Source organism: Brassica napus, chromosome C4, assembly GCF_020379485.1.
Source record: "Brassica napus cultivar Da-Ae chromosome C4, Da-Ae, whole genome shotgun sequence".
NCBI lineage: Eukaryota > Viridiplantae > Streptophyta > Magnoliopsida > Brassicales > Brassicaceae > Brassica > Brassica napus.
In genome coordinates this window covers 2,750,633-2,769,298 of record NC_063447.1, presented here as the reverse complement: position 1 = coordinate 2,769,298, position 18,666 = coordinate 2,750,633, and the positions used below count along the sequence as shown (strand labels likewise).

The 18,666-nt window shown below is 28.9% G+C and overlaps 1 protein-coding gene across 1 annotated transcript; it reads left to right on the top strand.

The window, feature by feature from the left end:
* Nucleotides 1–14,918: 14,918 nt before the first annotated feature.
* LOC106392482 (cathepsin B-like protease 2) lies at nucleotides 14,919–17,286 on the top strand. The gene is made up of 11 exons (XM_013833291.3): nucleotides 14,919–15,065; nucleotides 15,308–15,361; nucleotides 15,443–15,523; nucleotides 15,631–15,787; nucleotides 15,904–15,908; nucleotides 16,011–16,085; nucleotides 16,171–16,296; nucleotides 16,391–16,609; nucleotides 16,702–16,815; nucleotides 16,901–16,936; nucleotides 17,057–17,286. The coding sequence occupies exons 1-11, from the start codon at nucleotides 14,934–14,936 to the stop codon at nucleotides 17,189–17,191; spliced, it is 1,134 nt and encodes a 377-aa protein (XP_013688745.2). The 5' UTR covers nucleotides 14,919–14,933; the 3' UTR covers nucleotides 17,192–17,286.
* Nucleotides 17,287–18,666: the final 1,380 nt, after the last annotated feature.

Genomic DNA, 18,666 nt, shown 5'->3' with positions numbered 1-18,666 from the left:
GAATGTGTTTAAAAAATTTTAAACAAACTAAAGATCATAGGCTTCAGTATATAAAATATTTACCGAAAAATTCAATATTTTCGTAGGGGGGTTAGCACATAGATTTTGAAAAAAAATTCAAAAATAGGAAAATACTGTTTTAATGCATAGTTCCATCATTCACTAACATATGATGAATTTCAAAGAGGTTTGAAACTTTTGTTGTTTCTGTTTCTCTAGAAAATAGTGTTTTTATAATGGTTAGTCCACCAATTTAATTAGTATTATGAAGTATTACTAAATTAATTGACAAAAAAATGAAACAATGCCCATGTTCAATGAAAGAGAGTTTAATATACATTAATACAAATGTAGAATGTGTTAAAATTTTTAAAACAACACTAAAGATCATAGGCTTCAGTATATAGAACATTTACTGGAAAACTCAATATTTTCGTAGGGGTTAACACATAGATTTAGAGAAAAATTCAAAAATATGAAAATATTGTTTTAATGAATAGTTGCATCTTTCACTAACATATGATGAATGTCAAAGAGGTTTGGAACTTTTGTTGTCTTCGTTTCTCTATAAAATAGCGATTTTATAGTGGTTAGTCCACCAATTTAGGGAGTATTATAAAGTTTTACTAAATTAAAAGACAAAAAAATTAAAACTATGCCCATGTACAATGAAAGAGATTTTATTATACATTAATACAAATATAAAATGTGTTTAAAAATTTTAAAACAACACTAAAGATCATAGGCTTCAGTATATAGAACATTTACCGAAAAACTCAATATTTTTGTAGGGGGTAAAATTGAGTTTTAATGCGTATTTGCATCCTTCACTAACATATGATGAATGTAAAAGATGTTTGAAACTTTTGTTGTCTCTTTTTCTCTAGAAAATAGCGATTTTATAGTGGTTAGTCCACAAATTTAGGGAGTACTATGAAGTTTTACTAAATTAATTGACAAAAAATTAAAACGATACCCATGTACAATGAAAGAGAGTTTATTATACATTAATACAAATGTAGAATGTGTTTAAAAAAATTAAAACAACACTAAAGATCATAGGCTTCAGTATATAAAATATTTACCGAAAAATTCAATATTTTTGTAAGGGGTTAACACATAGATTTTGAAAAAAATTCAAAAATATGAAAATACTGTTTTAATACATAGTTGCATCATTCACTAACATATGATGAATGTCAAAGAGGTTTGGAACTTTTCTTGTTTCCGTTTCTCTATAAAATAGCGATTTTATAGTGGTTAATGCACCAATTTAGTTAGTATTATGAAGTGTTACTAAATTAATTGACAAAAAAATGAAACGATGCCCATGTTCAATGAAAGAGAGTTTAATATACATTAATACAAATGTAGAATGTGTTAAAATTTTTAAAACAACACTAAAGATCATAGGCTTCAGTATATAGAACATTGACTGGAAAACTCAATATTTTCGTAGGGACACATAGATTTAGAGAAAAATTCAAAAATATGAAAATACTGTTTTAATGCATAGTTGCATCCGTCACTAACATATGATAAATGTCAAAGAGGTTTGAAACTTTTGTTGTCTTCTTTTCTCTATAAAATAGCAATTTTATAGTGGTTAGACCACCAATTTAGAGAGTATTATGAAGTTTTACTAAATTAATTGACAAAAAATTAAAACAATGCCCTTATACAATGAAAGAGAGTTTAATATACATAAATACAAATGTAGAATGTGTTTGATATTATAAAACAACACTAAAGATCATAGGCTTCAGTGTATAGAATATTTACCGAAAAATTCAGTATTTACCGAAAGATCATAGGCTTCAGTATTCTCTGTAAAATAGCGATTTTATAGTAGTTAGTCCACCAATTTAGGGAGTATTATAAAGTTTTACTAAATTAAAAGACAAAAAAATAAAACTATGCACATGTACAATGAAAGAGAGTTTATTATGCATTAATACAAATTTAGAATGTGTTTAAAAATTTTAAAACAAACTAAAGATCATAGGCTTCAGTATATAAAACATTTACCAAAAAATTCAATATTTTCGTAGGGGGGTTAACACATAGATTTTGAAAAAAATTCAAAAATATGAAAATACTGTTTTAATACATAATTGCATCATTCACTAACATATGATGAATGTCAAAGAGGTTTGGAACTTTTCTTGTTTCCGTTTCTCTAGAAAATAGTGATTTTATAGTGGTTATTGCACCAATTTAGTTAGTATTATGAAGTGTTACTAAATTAATTGACAAAAAAATGAAACGATGCCCATGTTCAATGAAAGAGAGTTTAATATACATTAATACAAATGTAGAATGTGTTAAAAATTTTAAAACAACACTAAAGATCATAGGCTTCAGTATATAGAACATTTACTGAAAAACTCAATTTTTTCGTAGGGGTTAACACATAGATTTAGAGAAAATTCAAAAATATGAAAATACTGTTTTAATGCATAGTTGCATCCGTCACTAACATATGATAAATGTCAAAGAGGTTTGAAACTTTTGTTGTCTTAGTTTCTCTATAAAATAGCGATTTAGGGAGTATTATAAAGTTTTACTAAATTAAAAGACAAAAAATTAAAACTATGCACATGTACAATGAAAGAGAGTTTATTATGCATTAATACAAATGTAGAATGTGTTTAAAAATTTTAAAACAAACTAAAGATCATAGGCTTCAGTATATAAAACATTTACCGAAAAATTCAATATTTTTGTAGGGGGGTTAACACATAGATTTTGAAAAAAAATCAAAAATATGAAAATACGGTTTTAATACATAGTTGCATCATTCACTAACATATGATGAATGTCAAAGAGGTTTGGAACTTTTCTTGTTTCCGTTTCTCTAGAAAATAACGATTTTATAGTGGTTAGTGCACCAATTTAGTTAGTATTATGAAGTGTTACTAAATTAATTGACAAAAAAATAAAACGATGACCATGTTCAATGAAAGAGAGTTTAATATACATTAATATAAATGTAGAATGTGTTAAAAATTTTAAAACAACACTAAAGATCATAGGCTTCAGTATATAGAACATTTACTGGAAAACTCAATTTTTTCGTAGGGGTTAACACATAGATTTAGAGAAAAAATCAAAAATATGAAAATATTGTTTTAATGCATAGTTGCATCTTTCACTAACATATGATGAATGTCAAAGAGGTTTGGAACTTTTGTTGTCTTTGTTTCTCTATAAAATAGCGATTTTATAGTGTTTAGTCCACCAATTTAGGGATTATTATAAAGTTTTACTAAATTAAAAGACAAAAAATTAAAACTATGCACATGTACAATGAAATAGATTTTATTATACATTAATACAAATATAGAATGTTTAAAAATTTTAAAACAACACTAAAGTTCATAGGCTTCAGTATATAGAACATTTACCGAAAAACTCAATATTTTCGTAGGGGGTAAAATTGAGTTTTAATGCGTATTTGCATCCTTCACTAACATATGATGAATGTAAAAGAGGTTTGAAACTTTTGTTGTCTCTTTTTCTCTAGAAAATAGCGATTTTATAGTGGTTAGTTCACAAATTTAGGGAGTACTATGAAGTTTTACAAAATTAATTGACAAAAAAATAAAACGATACCCATGTACAATGAAAGAGAGTTTATTATACATTAATACAAATGTAGAATGTGTTTAATTTTTTTAAAACAACACTAAAGATCATAGGCTTCAGTATATAAAACATTTACCGAAAAATTCAATATTTTCGTAGGGGGGGTTGATTTTGAAAAAAAATCAAAAATATGAAAATACTTTTTTAATACATAGTTGCATCATTCACTAACATATGATGAATGTCAAAGAGGTTTGGAACTTTTATTGTTTCCGTTTCTCTAGAAAATAGCGATTTTATAGTGGTTAGTGCACCAATTTAGTTAGTATTATGAAGTGTTACTAAATTAATTGACAAAAAAATGAAACGATGCCCATGTTCAATGAAAGAGAGTTTAATATACATTAATACAAATGTAGAATGTGTTAAAAATTTTAAAACAACACAAAAGATCATAGGCTTCAGTATATAGAACATTTACCGGAAAACTCAATATTTTCGTAGGGGTTAACACATATATTTTGAGAAAAATTCAAAAAATGAAAAATACTGTTTTAATGCATAGTTTTATCTTTCACTAACATATGATGGATGTCAAAGAGGTTTGGAACTTTTGTTGTCTTCGTTTCTCTATGAAATATCAAATTTATAGTGGTTAGTCCATCCATTTAGGGAGTATTATGAAGTTTTACTAAATTAAAAGACAAAAAATTAAAACTATACCCATGTACAATGAAAGAGGGTTTATAATACATTAATACAAATGTAGAATGTGTTTAAAATTTTTAAAACAACACTAAAGGTCATAGGTTAACACATAGATTTTGAAAAAAATTCAAAAATATGAAAATATTGTTTTAATGCATAGTTGCATTATTCACTAACATATGATGAATGTCAAAGAGGTTTGGAACTTTTGATGTTTCCGTTTCTCTAGAAAATAGCGATTTTATAGTGGTTAGTCCACCAATTTAGTTAGTATTATGAAGTGTTACTAAATTAATTGACAAAAAAATGAAACGATGCCCATGTTCAATGAAAGAGAGTTTAATATATATTAATACAAATGTAGAATGTTTTAGAATTTTTAAAACAACACTAAAGATCATAGGCTTTAGTATATATGACATTTACCGGAAAACTCAATATTTTCGTAGGAGTTAACACATATATTTTGAGAAAAATTAAAAAATATGAAAATATTGTTTTAATGCATAGTTGCATCTTTCACTAACATATGATGAATGTCAAAGAGGTTTGGAACTTTGGTTGTCTACATTTCTCTATAAAATAGCGATTTTATAGTGGTTAGTCCACCCATTTAGGGAGTATTATAAAGTTTTACTAAATTAAAAGACAAAAAATTAAAACTATGCTCATGTACAATGAAAGAGAGTTTATTATACATTAATACAAATGTAGAATGTGTTTAAAAATTTTAAAACAACACTAAAGATCATAGGCTTCAGTATATAAAACATTTACCGAAAAATTAAATATTTTTACACATAGATTTTGAAAAAAATTCAAAAATTCAAAAGTAATGTTTTAATGCATAGTTGCATCATTCACTAACATATGATGAATGTCAAAGAGGTTTGGAACTTTTGTTGTTTCTGTTTCTCTAGAAAATAGCGATTTTATAGTGGTTAGTCCACCAATTTAGTTAGTATTATGAAGTGTTACTAAATTAATTGACAAAAAAAATGAAACGATGCCCATGTTCAATGAAAGAGAGTTTAATATACATTAATACAAATGTAGAATGTGTTAAAAATTTTAAAACAACACTAAAGACCACAGGCTTCAGTATATAGAACATTTACCGGAAAACTCAATATTTTCGTAGGGATTAACACATATATTTTGAGAAAAATTCAAAAATATGAAAATACTGTTTTAATGCATAGTTGCATCTTTCACTAACATATGATGAATGTCAAAGAGGTTTGGAACTTTTGTTGTCTTCGTTTCTCTATAAAATAGCAACTTTATAGTGGTTAATCCACCAATTTAGGGAGTAATAACAAAAAATTAAAACGATGCTCATATAGAATGAAAGAGAGTTTAATATGCAATAATACAAATGTAGAATGTGTTTGATATTTTAAAACAACACTAAAGATCATAGGCTTCAGTGTATAGAATATTTACCGAAAAATTCTATATTTTAAAACAACACTAAAGATCACATTCTACACATAGATTTTGAAAAAAATTAAAAATATGAAAATATTGTTTTAATGCATAGTTGCATCCTTCACCAACATATGATAAACATCAAAGAGGTTTGAAACTTTTGTTCTCTCCGTTTCTCTAGAAAATAACGATTTTATAGTGTTTAGACCACCAATTAATGGAGTATTATGAAGTTTACTAAATTAAATGACAAAAAATCAAAACGATGCTCATGTACAATGAAAGAGAGTTTAATATACATTAATACAATTGCAAAATGTTTTTAGAAATTTTAAAGCAACACTAAAGATCATTGGCTTCAGTATATAGAACATTTACCGAAATACTCAATATTTTCGTAGGGGTTAACACATAGATTTAAAGAAAAATTCAAAAATATGAAAATACTGTTTTAATGCATAGTTTCATCCTTCACTAACAAATGATGAATGTCAAAGAGGTTTGGAACTTTTGTTGTCTCCGTTTCTCTAGAAAATAGCTATTTTATAGTGGTTAGTCCACAAATTTAGGGAGTATTATGAAGTTTTACTAAATTAATTGACAAAAAATTAAAACGATGCTCATGTACCATGAAAGAGAGTTTAATATACATTAATACAAATGTAGAATGTTTTAGAAATTTTAAAACAACACTAAAGATCATAGACTTTAGTATATAGAACATTTACAGGAAAACTCAATATTTTCGTAGGAGTTAACACATATATTTTGAGAAAAATTAAAAAATATGAAAATATTTTTTAATGCATAGTTGCATCTTTCACTAACATATGATGAATGTCAAAGAGGTTTGGAACTTTGGTTGTCTACATTTCTCTATAAAATAGCGATTTTATAGTGGTTAGTCCACCCATTTAGGGAGTATTATAAAGTTTTACTAAATTAAAAGACAAAAAATTAAAACTATGCTCATGTACAATGAAAGAGAGTTTATTATACATTAATACAAATGTAGAATGTGTTTAAAAATTTTAAAACAACACTAAAGATCATAGGCTTCAGTATATAAAACATTTACCGAAAAATTAAATATTTTTACACATAGATTTTGAAAAAAATTCAAAAATTCAAAAGTAATGTTTTAATGCATAGTTGCATCATTCACTAACATATGATGAATGTCAAAGAGGTTTGGAACTTTTGTTGTTTCTGTTTCTCTAGAAAATAGCGATTTTATAGTGGTTAGTCCACCAATTTAGTTAGTATTATGAAGTGTTACTAAATTAATTGACAAAAAAAATGAAACGATGCCCATGTTCAATGAAAGAGAGTTTAATATACATTAATACAAATGTAGAATGTGTTAAAAATTTTAAAACAACACTAAAGACCACAGGCTTCAGTATATAGAACATTTACCGGAAAACTCAATATTTTCGTAGGGATTAACACATATATTTTGAGAAAAATTCAAAAATATGAAAATACTGTTTTAATGCATAGTTGCATCTTTCACTAACATATGATGAATGTCAAAGAGGTTTGGAACTTTTGTTGTCTTCGTTTCTCTATAAAATAACAACTTTATAGTGGTTAATCCACCAATTTAGAGAGTAATAACAAAAAATTAAAACGATGCCCATATAGAATGAAAGAGAGTTTAATATGCAATAATACAAATGTAGAATGTGTTTGATATTTTAAAACAACACTAAAGATCATAGGCTTCAGTGTATAGAATATTTACCGAAAAATTCTATATTTTAAAACAACACTAAAGATCACATTCTACACATAGATTTTGAAAAAAAATTAAAAATATGAAAATATTGTTTTAATGCATAGTTGCATCCTTCACCAACATATGATAAACATCAAAGAGGTTTGGAACTTTTGTTCTCTCCGTTTCTCTAGAAAATAACGATTTTATAGTGTTTAGACCACCAATTAATGGAGTATTATGAAGTTTACTAAATTAAATGACAAAAAATCAAAACGATGCTCATGTACAATGAAAGAGAGTTTAATATACATTAATACAATTGCAAAATGTTTTTAGAAATTTTAAAGCAACACTAAAGATCATTGGCTTCAGTATATAGAACATTTACCGAAATACTCAATATTTTCGTAGGGGTTAACACATAGATTTAAAGAAAAATTAAAAAATATGAAAATACTGTTTTAATGCATAGTTGCATCCTTCACTAACAAATGATGAATGTCAAAGAGGTTTGGAACTTTTGTTGTCTCCGTTTCTCTAGAAAATAGCTATTTTATAGTGGTTAGTCCACAAATTTAGGGAGTATTATGAAGTTTTACTAAATTAATTGACAAAAAATTAAAACGATGCTCATGTACCATGAAAGAGAGTTTAATATACATTAATACAAATGTAGAATGTTTTAGAAATTTTAAAACAACACTAAAGATCATAGACTTTAGTATATAGAACATTTACAGGAAAACTCAATATTTTCGTAGGAGTTAACACATATATTTTGAGAAAAATTAAAAAATATGAAAATATTGTTTTAATGCATAGTTTCATCTTTCACTAACATATGATGAATGTCAAAGAGGTTTGGAACTTTGGTTGTCTACATTTCTCTATAAAATAGCGATTTTATAGTGGTTAGTCCACCCATTTAGGGAGTATTATAAAGTTTTACTAAATTAAAAGACAAAAAATTAAAACTATGCTCATGTACAATGAAAGAGAGTTTATTATACATTAATACAAATGTAGAATGTGTTTAAAAATTTTAAAACAACACTAAAGATCATAGGCTTCAGTATATAAAACATTTACCGAAAAATTAAATATTTTTACACATAGATTTTGAAAAAAATTCAAAAATTCAAAAGTAATGTTTTAATGCATAGTTGCATCATTCACTAACATATGATGAATGTCAAAGAGGTTTGGAACTTTTGTTGTTTCTGTTTCTCTAGAAAATAGCGATTTTATAGTGGTTAGTCCACCAATTTAGTTAGTATTATGAAGTGTTACTAAATTAATTGACAAAAAAAATGAAACGATGCCCATGTTCAATGAAAGAGAGTTTAATATACATTAATACAAATGTAGAATGTGTTAAAAATTTTAAAACAACACTAAAGACCACAGGCTTCAGTATATAGAACATTTACCGGAAAACTCAATATTTTCGTAGGGATTAACACATATATTTTGAGAAAAATTCAAAAATATGAAAATACTGTTTTAATGCATAGTTGCATCTTTCACTAACATATGATGAATGTCAAAGAGGTTTGGAACTTTTGTTGTCTTCGTTTCTCTATAAAGTAGCAACTTTATAGTGGTTAATCCACCAATTTAGGGAGTAATAACAAAAAATTAAAACGATGCCCATATAGAATGAAAGAGAGTTTAATATGCAATAATACAAATGTAGAATGTGTTTGATATTTTAAAACAACACTAAAGATCATAGGCTTCAGTGTATAGAATATTTACCGAAAAATTCTATATTTTAAAACAACACTAAAGATCACATTCTACACATAGATTTTGAAAAAAAATTAAAAATATGAAAATATTGTTTTAATGCATAGTTGCATCCTTCACCAACATATGATAAACATCAAAGAGGTTTGGAACTTTTGTTCTCTCCGTTTCTCTAGAAAATAACGATTTTATAGTGTTTAGACCACCAATTAATGGAGTATTATGAAGTTTACTAAATTAAATGACAAAAAATCAAAACGATGCTCATGTACAATGAAAGAGAGTTTAATATACATTAATACAATTGCAAAATGTTTTTAGAAATTTTAAAGCAACACTAAAGATCATTGGCTTCAGTATATAGAACATTTACCGAAATACTCAATATTTTCGTAGGGGTTAACACATAGATTTAAAGAAAAATTCAAAAATATGAAAATACTGTTTTAATGCATAGTTGCATCCTTCACTAACAAATGATGAATGTCAAAGAGGTTTGGAACTTTTGTTGTCTCCGTTTTTCTAGAAAATAGCTATTTTATAGTGGTTAGTCCACAAATTTAGGGAGTATTATGAAGTTTTACTAAATTAATTGACAAAAAATTAAAACGATGCTCATGTACCATGAAAGAGAGTTTAATATACATTAATACAAATGTAGAATGTTTTAGAAATTTTAAAACAACACTAAAGATCATAGACTTTAGTATATAGAACATTTACAGGAAAACTCAATATTTTCGTAGGAGTTAACACATATATTTTGAGAAAAATTAAAAAATATGAAAATATTGTTTTAATGCATAGTTGCATCTTTCACTAACATATGATGAATGTCAAAGAGGTTTGGAACTTTGGTTGTCTACATTTCTCTATAAAATAGCGATTTTATAGTGGTTAGTCCACCCATTTAGGGAGTATTATAAAGTTTTACTAAATTAAAAGACAAAAAATTAAAACTATGCTCATGTACAATGAAAGAGAGTTTATTATACATTAATACAAATGTAGAATGTGTTTAAAAATTTTAAAACAACACTAAAGATCATAGGCTTCAGTATATAAAACATTTACCGAAAAATTAAATATTTTTACACATAGATTTTGAAAAAAATTCAAAAATTCAAAAGTAATGTTTTAATGCATAGTTGCATCATTCACTAACATATGATGAATGTCAAAGAGGTTTGGAACTTTTTTTGTTTCTGTTTCTCTAGAAAATAGCGATTTTATAGTGGTTAGTCCACAGATTTAGTTAGTATTATGAAGTGTTACTAAATTAATTGACAAAAAAAATGAAACGATGCCCATGTTCAATGAAAGAGAGTTTAATATACATTAATACAAATGTAGAATGTGTTAAAAATTTTAAAACAACACTAAAGACCACAGGCTTCAGTATATAGAACATTTACCGGAAAACTCAATATTTTCGTAGGGATTAACACATATATTTTGAGAAAAATTCAAAAATATGAAAATACTGTTTTAATGCATAGTTGCATCTTTCACTAACATATGATGAATGTCAAAGAGGTTTGGAACTTTTGTTGTCTTCGTTTCTCTATAAAATAGCAACTTTATAGTGGTTAATCCACCAATTTAGGGAGTAATAACAAAAAATTAAAACGATGCCCATATAGAATGAAAGAGAGTTTAATATGCAATAATACAAATGTAGAATGTGTTTGATATTTTAAAACAACACTAAAGATCATAGGCTTCATTGTATAGAATATTTACCAAAAAATTCTATATTTTAAAACAACACTAAAGATCACATTCTACACATAGATTTTGAAAAAAAATTAAAAATATGAAAATATTGTTTTAATGCATAGTTGCATCCTTCACCAACATATGATAAACATCAAAGAGGTTTGGAACTTTTGTTCTCTCCGTTTCTCTAGAAAATAACGATTTTATAGTGTTTAGACCACCAATTAATGGAGTATTATGAAGTTTACTAAATTAAATGACAAAAAATCAAAACGATGCTCATGTACAATGAAAGAGAGTTTAATATACATTAATACAATTGCAAAATGTTTTTAGAAATTTTAAAGCAACACTAAAGATCATTGGCTTCAGTATATAGAACATTTACCGAAATACTCAATATTTTCGTAGGGGTTAACACATAGATTTAAAGAAAAATTCAAAAATATGAAAATATTGTTTTAATGCATAGTTGCATCCTTCACTAACAAATGATGAATGTCAAAGAGGTTTGGAACTTTTGTTGTCTCCGTTTTTCTAGAAAATAGCTATTTTATAGTGGTTAGTCCACAAATTTAGGGAGTATTATGAAGTTTTACTAAATTAATTGACAAAAAATTAAAACGATGCTCATGTACCATGAAAGAGAGTTTAATATACATTAATACAAATGTAGAATGTTTTAGAAATTTTAAAACAACACTAAAGATCATAGACTTTAGTATATAGAACATTTACAGGAAAACTCAATATTTTCGTAGGAGTTAACACATATATTTTGAGAAAATTTCAAAAATATGAAAATACTATTTTAATGCATAGTTTCATCTTTCAGTAACATATGATGAATGTAAAATAGGTTTGAAACTTTTGTTGTCTTCGTTTCTCTATAAAATAGCGATTTTATAGTGGTTAGTCCACCAATTTAGGGAGTATTATAAAGTTCTATGTCCATATATAATGAAAGGGAGTTTATTATACATTAATACAAATGTAGAATGTGTTTAGAAATTTTAAAACAACACTAAAGATCATTGGCTTCAGTATATAAAACATTTACCGAAAAATTCAATATTTTCGTAAGAGTTTACTATATTTAAAATAATTTTAAATTCTTTCGTAAATTTAATATTAAATCAATGATAGTTAAAATATGTTAACAGTAAAGTATTTATGAGAATTAAGCCTAACTACATCACATACCTTAGTTTTTTTTTTTACAGGGCGGCTTTAAAAAGGACCAGGTTCTTATAGTTTCTCTATGGCTACATGACAGTACGTAATACGTTGTGTAGAACCTTAAAATTATATATAAAAGTCCCAATGGCTCAAGATCTTCCAAGTTGACAAAAAGACACCTACACAACACATACACAAAATATGCAAATACTAATTTTTTTTGTAACACATGCAAATACTAATTATTAATAAAGAAAATAGGTGTGAAAGAGATCGGGAAGTGTGGGGGTACAAAAAATGTGAGGATGCTTGTGACAAACTCTAGTGAGAGAGTAGTGAGAAGTGGTCCTTACTCTATTTCATGTTTACTGTTGTGAAATTGTAACACTTCACCTTCTCGCTACCCTTGTCGTTTATGTTTGCTTCCCCTTTCAATCCAACTTTAACCATGTTATTCAAACCATATGCGCACACCATACATCTCATACTTAACCATATATTATAATTTTAACTAATGTATGAAAAACGCTAGAGATTAGAGATTGGCATATTATTTGAGAGATGATATTAAATCGGACACATTTACGTATGTGATTAATCATGTTTTTTTAACAACGTGATTAATCATGCTTTCTATGTGATTAATGTATATGTATGAAATTTTGGACCACAAAAACATGGACACATCAGCAACCAAACCTACTTCCCCCTTGTGATATGTAAACTATAATTGCATAATTAATTTGAGAAATTAGTTACATTTTTTTAAAGCTAGTTACATTTTTTCTTACATAGAGTCAAATCGTCATTACTTAATTCCTCATTAGACTGAAATCCACGTGACTCACTCTGACAATATATCGCTAAACAAAGTTTAAAATAACATTAAGAGTTATTATAGTATTACTCCTATTCATCACTGATTTTCATTGGCATGATTAAGTAAATCGACAGTATTGCGTGCTGAGCGGTTAAACCCATTAACACTGGATATTATTTACATAATCCCTCAATATTTTACATGTTTCATTGAGATAATACGGTGACATCTGCCCCTCTCCAGACTTGGATGAACTGACAATCGCTGATTTCTCCGAACTCATGTTTCTCTCTCATTAAAACAAATCTTGATCTAGCCCTTATGGCTCTGATACCATGTAAACAAGAGAAAAGGGTAAAGAGTTCTTATCTTATCCATCACCACAATCGTGACTTATATATACATACACGTAAAGTGATATCCCCAAATATACAACAGAATCTAACGATATCTACTCTCACTTATCTTCACAACCGAACTCATCTTTATCTCCACTTATGTCGGTCTAGAACCATCTAGACTCTCCTTAACAGTCTTCTCGCTTTTTCTAGACTTTAATCCATGAAGAGTCTCATCATCCTCATCTTTTTAATATCTCTTTATTTTATTTCATTAGTTGATCTTCCAAAAGGAATTAGATCCCAGCTAGTGAATGGGAAGAAAATACGATCTTCATTGTTTGTTTGTTTTTTGGTTATGAGTTTTGTTTTCTACATGTTTCTTGATGTTCATCACTAGGGTTTTGTCGCCACGTTGAAATCGCATCTTTTTCATTTCGTATATAAATATATGTGATTGTCATAAAATAACATGTTCACATGTCTTACACTGTCTCTAACTATCCCCATACTATCATTAATGAATCTTTGTTTAGTCATCGTCTTCATAAATTCTATACTAGCCTTAATTACTACTTGGCACTGTGAACTGCCTTTTGGCTTTAATTAGCTATAGCATTTCGTCAATAAAACATCACCTTTTTCTTTTTATAAGATTTTAGTATAGGTTGAGTTTGCAACTGATGCGTGGGAAAAAGCTTATAAATTTCATGATTTGTACTCTCTATGCCTATCTCCCTAGCTACACTGACAAAGTGTTTCATGGTACATTCTAAGCTAATGGGCAGGTCCAAAGAAGCCTCTCTTTTTCTCTCTCTAATGGTCCTATTTTATTTGTTTGGTTACTCTTGTAATTTTTGTTCGGTTAAAGAGATTTTGCAGGTTATGGGCAGAGAAAATAAATAGAAGCTACCTATGGAAGAAGGTATAATAATTCAATTTATAATACATATATAGAACAAAGGTATAGTATGTTTTCGCATTGTTTGACTTTTTATGATCACAGTCATTTAAGTTCTCAGCCATTTTTTACTTATTCTAGATTATTGTTTTGTTGTTAACCGTTGGTTGATAATATCTTTGTTTGGTGTGGATTGTAAGTTGAAGTGATTTTTACCAAATCAGGTATGTCTGTAGATCTCACAAACTGATAAGTTCTTTTAGGAGGCTAGATCACCAAATCATTTATCAATTACTATATATATACATTTATACATATGCCTTTGAATAAATGCATACGTAGTTTACACATGTATAATTGTATAAATAGTTTGATGAGTAATAGTTTGATGAGTAATAGTTTATGTGGCATTTTTGCATGCAGTCCTTAGAGAATATGATTTCCGTCCTAAGATTCTCAATAAATTATAGCAATATTCATTCGTTGAATATACATGCTTATAGTTTCTATACAACTACGTACTAGTTTCTTGACTACATAACATTGTACATGAATTAATTATCGTAAGAAAATGATCATTTACACTTAACATGGTAGCTTAAAGTTCTGAGATCATGCTTCGTGTACTTTTCTATACTTTTTGTGGGCATGCCTGCTACTATATGTATGCCTACATATACATGTAGGTACAAATCCATGTATGCGCACACACATTAAGGTAAATTATTTTTTTATATAGTCTGTATATATATAGTAGATAAGTGTTAAACTTTTTGCATGAAAGATCATATATATTTTCCGGTAGATTTGAGTTCTATACTACTGTATAAACTACCCTTCTATTATCCAAATCATCGCATCAAAGTCTACTTAACCTCTGCTATCTTACTTTTAGCTGTTATTAATACGGTACTTCTTCTTAATCTCTCTATCATCATCAATCATCGTCCTGTTTTTCTTATGAAGATCCAGACTTTTGTGGATGCCTTTTCCGTCTGGGAGTGATCCTTGGGTTATTGAATTTGATCTGCCTTTTGTTTTGGGTTTTGACTCTTTGTTTAAAAAAGGATTCAAACTTTTGTGGATCGCGTCTCACATTTTAGTGTGTATCATAAGTAAAGTCTTTTGACTTTTTTTTTAATTTTATTCAGGGAATTGCAGCAGAGAATCTTTCCCAGCAGAAGCTAACTTCACGAATTCTTCAGTTTTTTTTTTTTATAATCTTAATCCAAGTCCCATTTTCATAACTGCCATCATCCATTGTTTTGATCTACTTACTTTTGTAGAATGAGATTGTGAAAGAAGTCAATGAGAATCCAAACGATGGATGGATAGCTGCTTTCAATGATCGCTTTGCTAACTCCACCGTCAGTTTCTTACATCTTTCTCATTTATAGATACATACTAACGCTTATGATTGTTCCTCAAACTTGACTTCTCTCTTTTGTTTTCCTTTTTTTTTTTGTATTATCAGGTTGCAGAGTTTAAGCGCCTCCTCGGTGTTAAACCAACACCTAAGAACGAATTCTTAGGCGTACCTGTTGTAAGCCATGACATCTCTCTCAAGCTTCCTAAAGAATTTGACGCTAGAACTGCTTGGTCTCAGTGCTCCAGCATTGGAAGGATACTAGGTCAGTCAATTATCTCTCTCTCTCTCTCTCTTTATTTCTTTCTTTTAAAACATGATATTATACTGACTTGAATCTTCTTATGCTTTCTATCAAATTCCCTCCCTCCTCGGTTATAGATCAGGTAAAAAAACACTCAAAATTTTAGTGGAATTTATACTAAACCATGCGTTTTGAGATTCATTAAGAAAAAACATTCTTTTGAGGCGTTTTTGGTTTTGTTTAGGGTCACTGCGGTTCTTGCTGGGCATTTGGGGCTGTAGAGTCACTGTCTGACAGGTTCTGCATCAAATATAACATGGTAACACCAATGCCTAGCCAAAAACACTGATGATTGTATTCCATCTTTCTCTTCAAAAGGTTTCTTGTGTTCGTTCCCAATGCAGAATATATCTTTATCAGTCAATGATCTCTTAGCATGTTGTGGATTCCTTTGCGGTCAAGGCTGTAATGGTGGCTACCCTATTTCCGCGTGGCGATACTTTAAGCACCACGGTGTAGTCACCGAAGAGGTACAAGTTCTCTGTTTCATCTGCAAATGATATATTGGAATGGTTGATATATATTTATCGAATGTTTGCAATGTTGTTTGGTTTCCTCCTCAAGTGTGATCCATACTTTGACAATACTGGATGCTCTCACCCGGGATGTGAACCCGCTTACCCTACACCAAAATGTGTGAGGAAATGTGTTAGTGGAAACCAGCTTTGGCGTGAATCAAAACACTATGGTGTTAGCGCCTACAAAGTCAGACATGACCCTCAAGACATAATGGCTGAAGTTTACAAAAACGGACCCGTTGAGGTTGCCTTTACCGTTTATGAGGTTAGTTACAAAAAGTTTTAAAATATTTGATCAAACATGGTGATTGTTATATGGAACTCCATATTCTCATATAATCTTTTTGTTTCCACTAGGACTTTGCGCATTACAAATCTGGAGTGTACAAGCACATAACAGGTAGTAACATTGGAGGTCATGCTGTTAAGCTTATTGGCTGGGGAACTTCTGATGATGGCGAAGATTATTGGGTACGAAATCTACTTTTGAAACACACTCTTATCAGTTTTCTATTGGCTGGAGAGTTGATGACATTCTTTTGAATTTGTTACCCAGTTGCTTGCAAATCAATGGAACCGAAGCTGGGGTGATGTAAGTCCCTTCTTCTCTCCAATCAAACTTTTTGCTTGTGATCTTTTCAAGGTCCAACATTAATTCAAGAATCTAGAGGAACACACCATATCTGACGTCTAAACTGTAATTATATTTCAGGATGGTTACTTCAAGATCAAGAGAGGAACGAACGAATGTGGAATCGAACACGGTGTTGTAGCCGGTTTGCCTTCAGACAGGAACGTCTTTAATGGTATTAATACTTCAAATGATGTTCTAGTTTCCTCATTTTAAAACTAAAGATCAGAAAACAAAAGACGTGTCTCTGTCTCGACACTCTCTGTATATATGTAGTTTGCTTCTTGTTTCCAATGAAAAGAATCGAAAGACTCCAATAAACCCAAACAAAAGTATATTAACTACAACATATACCCTTTTAGCTTTTGCTCATGTTCAGTTTTACATGTTTACATATTAATTTATATTGTTTTCATTCTGCACAATGCATGTGTGGATACTTGAGGAGGTTGCTCTCAGTTTACTAGATTGCTCCCAGTAGTATTAGGAACTTGTTGCATAGAAACCTCGTTCAGTTGGTCGTAAGTTCCAATAAAACTCCACCAGTACAAGATCCACTGGTTCGTGCCCCGTCGTAGAAAATATCACATGTTGAAAAACTTGTTCCTCTAAAGCTGAAACCAGGAGACTGAAGATTTCCCGAACTCTCTTCTTTATCAGTAAAGATTTCTTGATTATACTTTCTAACTCGTCTGAAGTTACCAAAAAAAAGATGAAATGGAATGGAATTATAATGGAATTATAATCTTCAATCTGCAACGGAAATTTCATCTTAAGCTACTCAACTTTCCATTCTATATAAGGTATCATTCTGTTTAGTTATTTATCTTTTATATAGTGTTAAAACTTTAATATATTAGTTATTGTGGGTGGGGTGGGGTGGGGGGTTGGGTTGGGTTCATGTGTGACTTTGATAAAATGGAACCATGTTGATTACCAAAAAAAAATTGGAACCATGTGACATAAGAACGAGGACGTACCTCTACATATGCCATCATATTAGGGCGCCACTAATGATTAACTGCATGGATGACAGATAATGTCAACTTACCTGCACATAAGAAAATACACTCATTTCTATTTTTATTTTACGATACCAATTTCTCTTCCAAAAACGGTTGGGAGCTATTTCATAAAATATTTAGTATCGAATAGCATAATCAAACCTGAGAATCATATTAACCACGTAGAAAAGTGGTATTTCAAGCTGGAATGGTTATACATATTAGAAATCCAGGAGTAAAATCATCCATGTTTTTGTTCAACAAATCAGTTAATCATGTGTTTCATTGATGAATATTGGTCAATGTTTTGTTTCTTGATGGATACGTTGAAAAGTACTACCGTCGTACATGTGCCATTTGCCATGTTGACGAATGAGACGATGTAGAATGTACGATTTATAGGAGACTTTGTTTTAATCTATTCCTCTGTTTTGATTTTGATATAAGAAAATTTAAGACAATATAAAGAAAACAATTTTAAATAACAACTTAACTATTGTTTATACTATATAATTAAACTGTCCTATAACGTACAACGGTATTTACGAGTGAAAAGAAGACAGCTTATCAAAATGACATTTTCTCCGCAAGTTAAGAAAATTTTGTCATGTGGTTTTATAGAGTGTTAATTATTCCGTATATAGCTTATTGATTTGTTTCTTTTTACAGTTGCGTTGCGTATTGTCG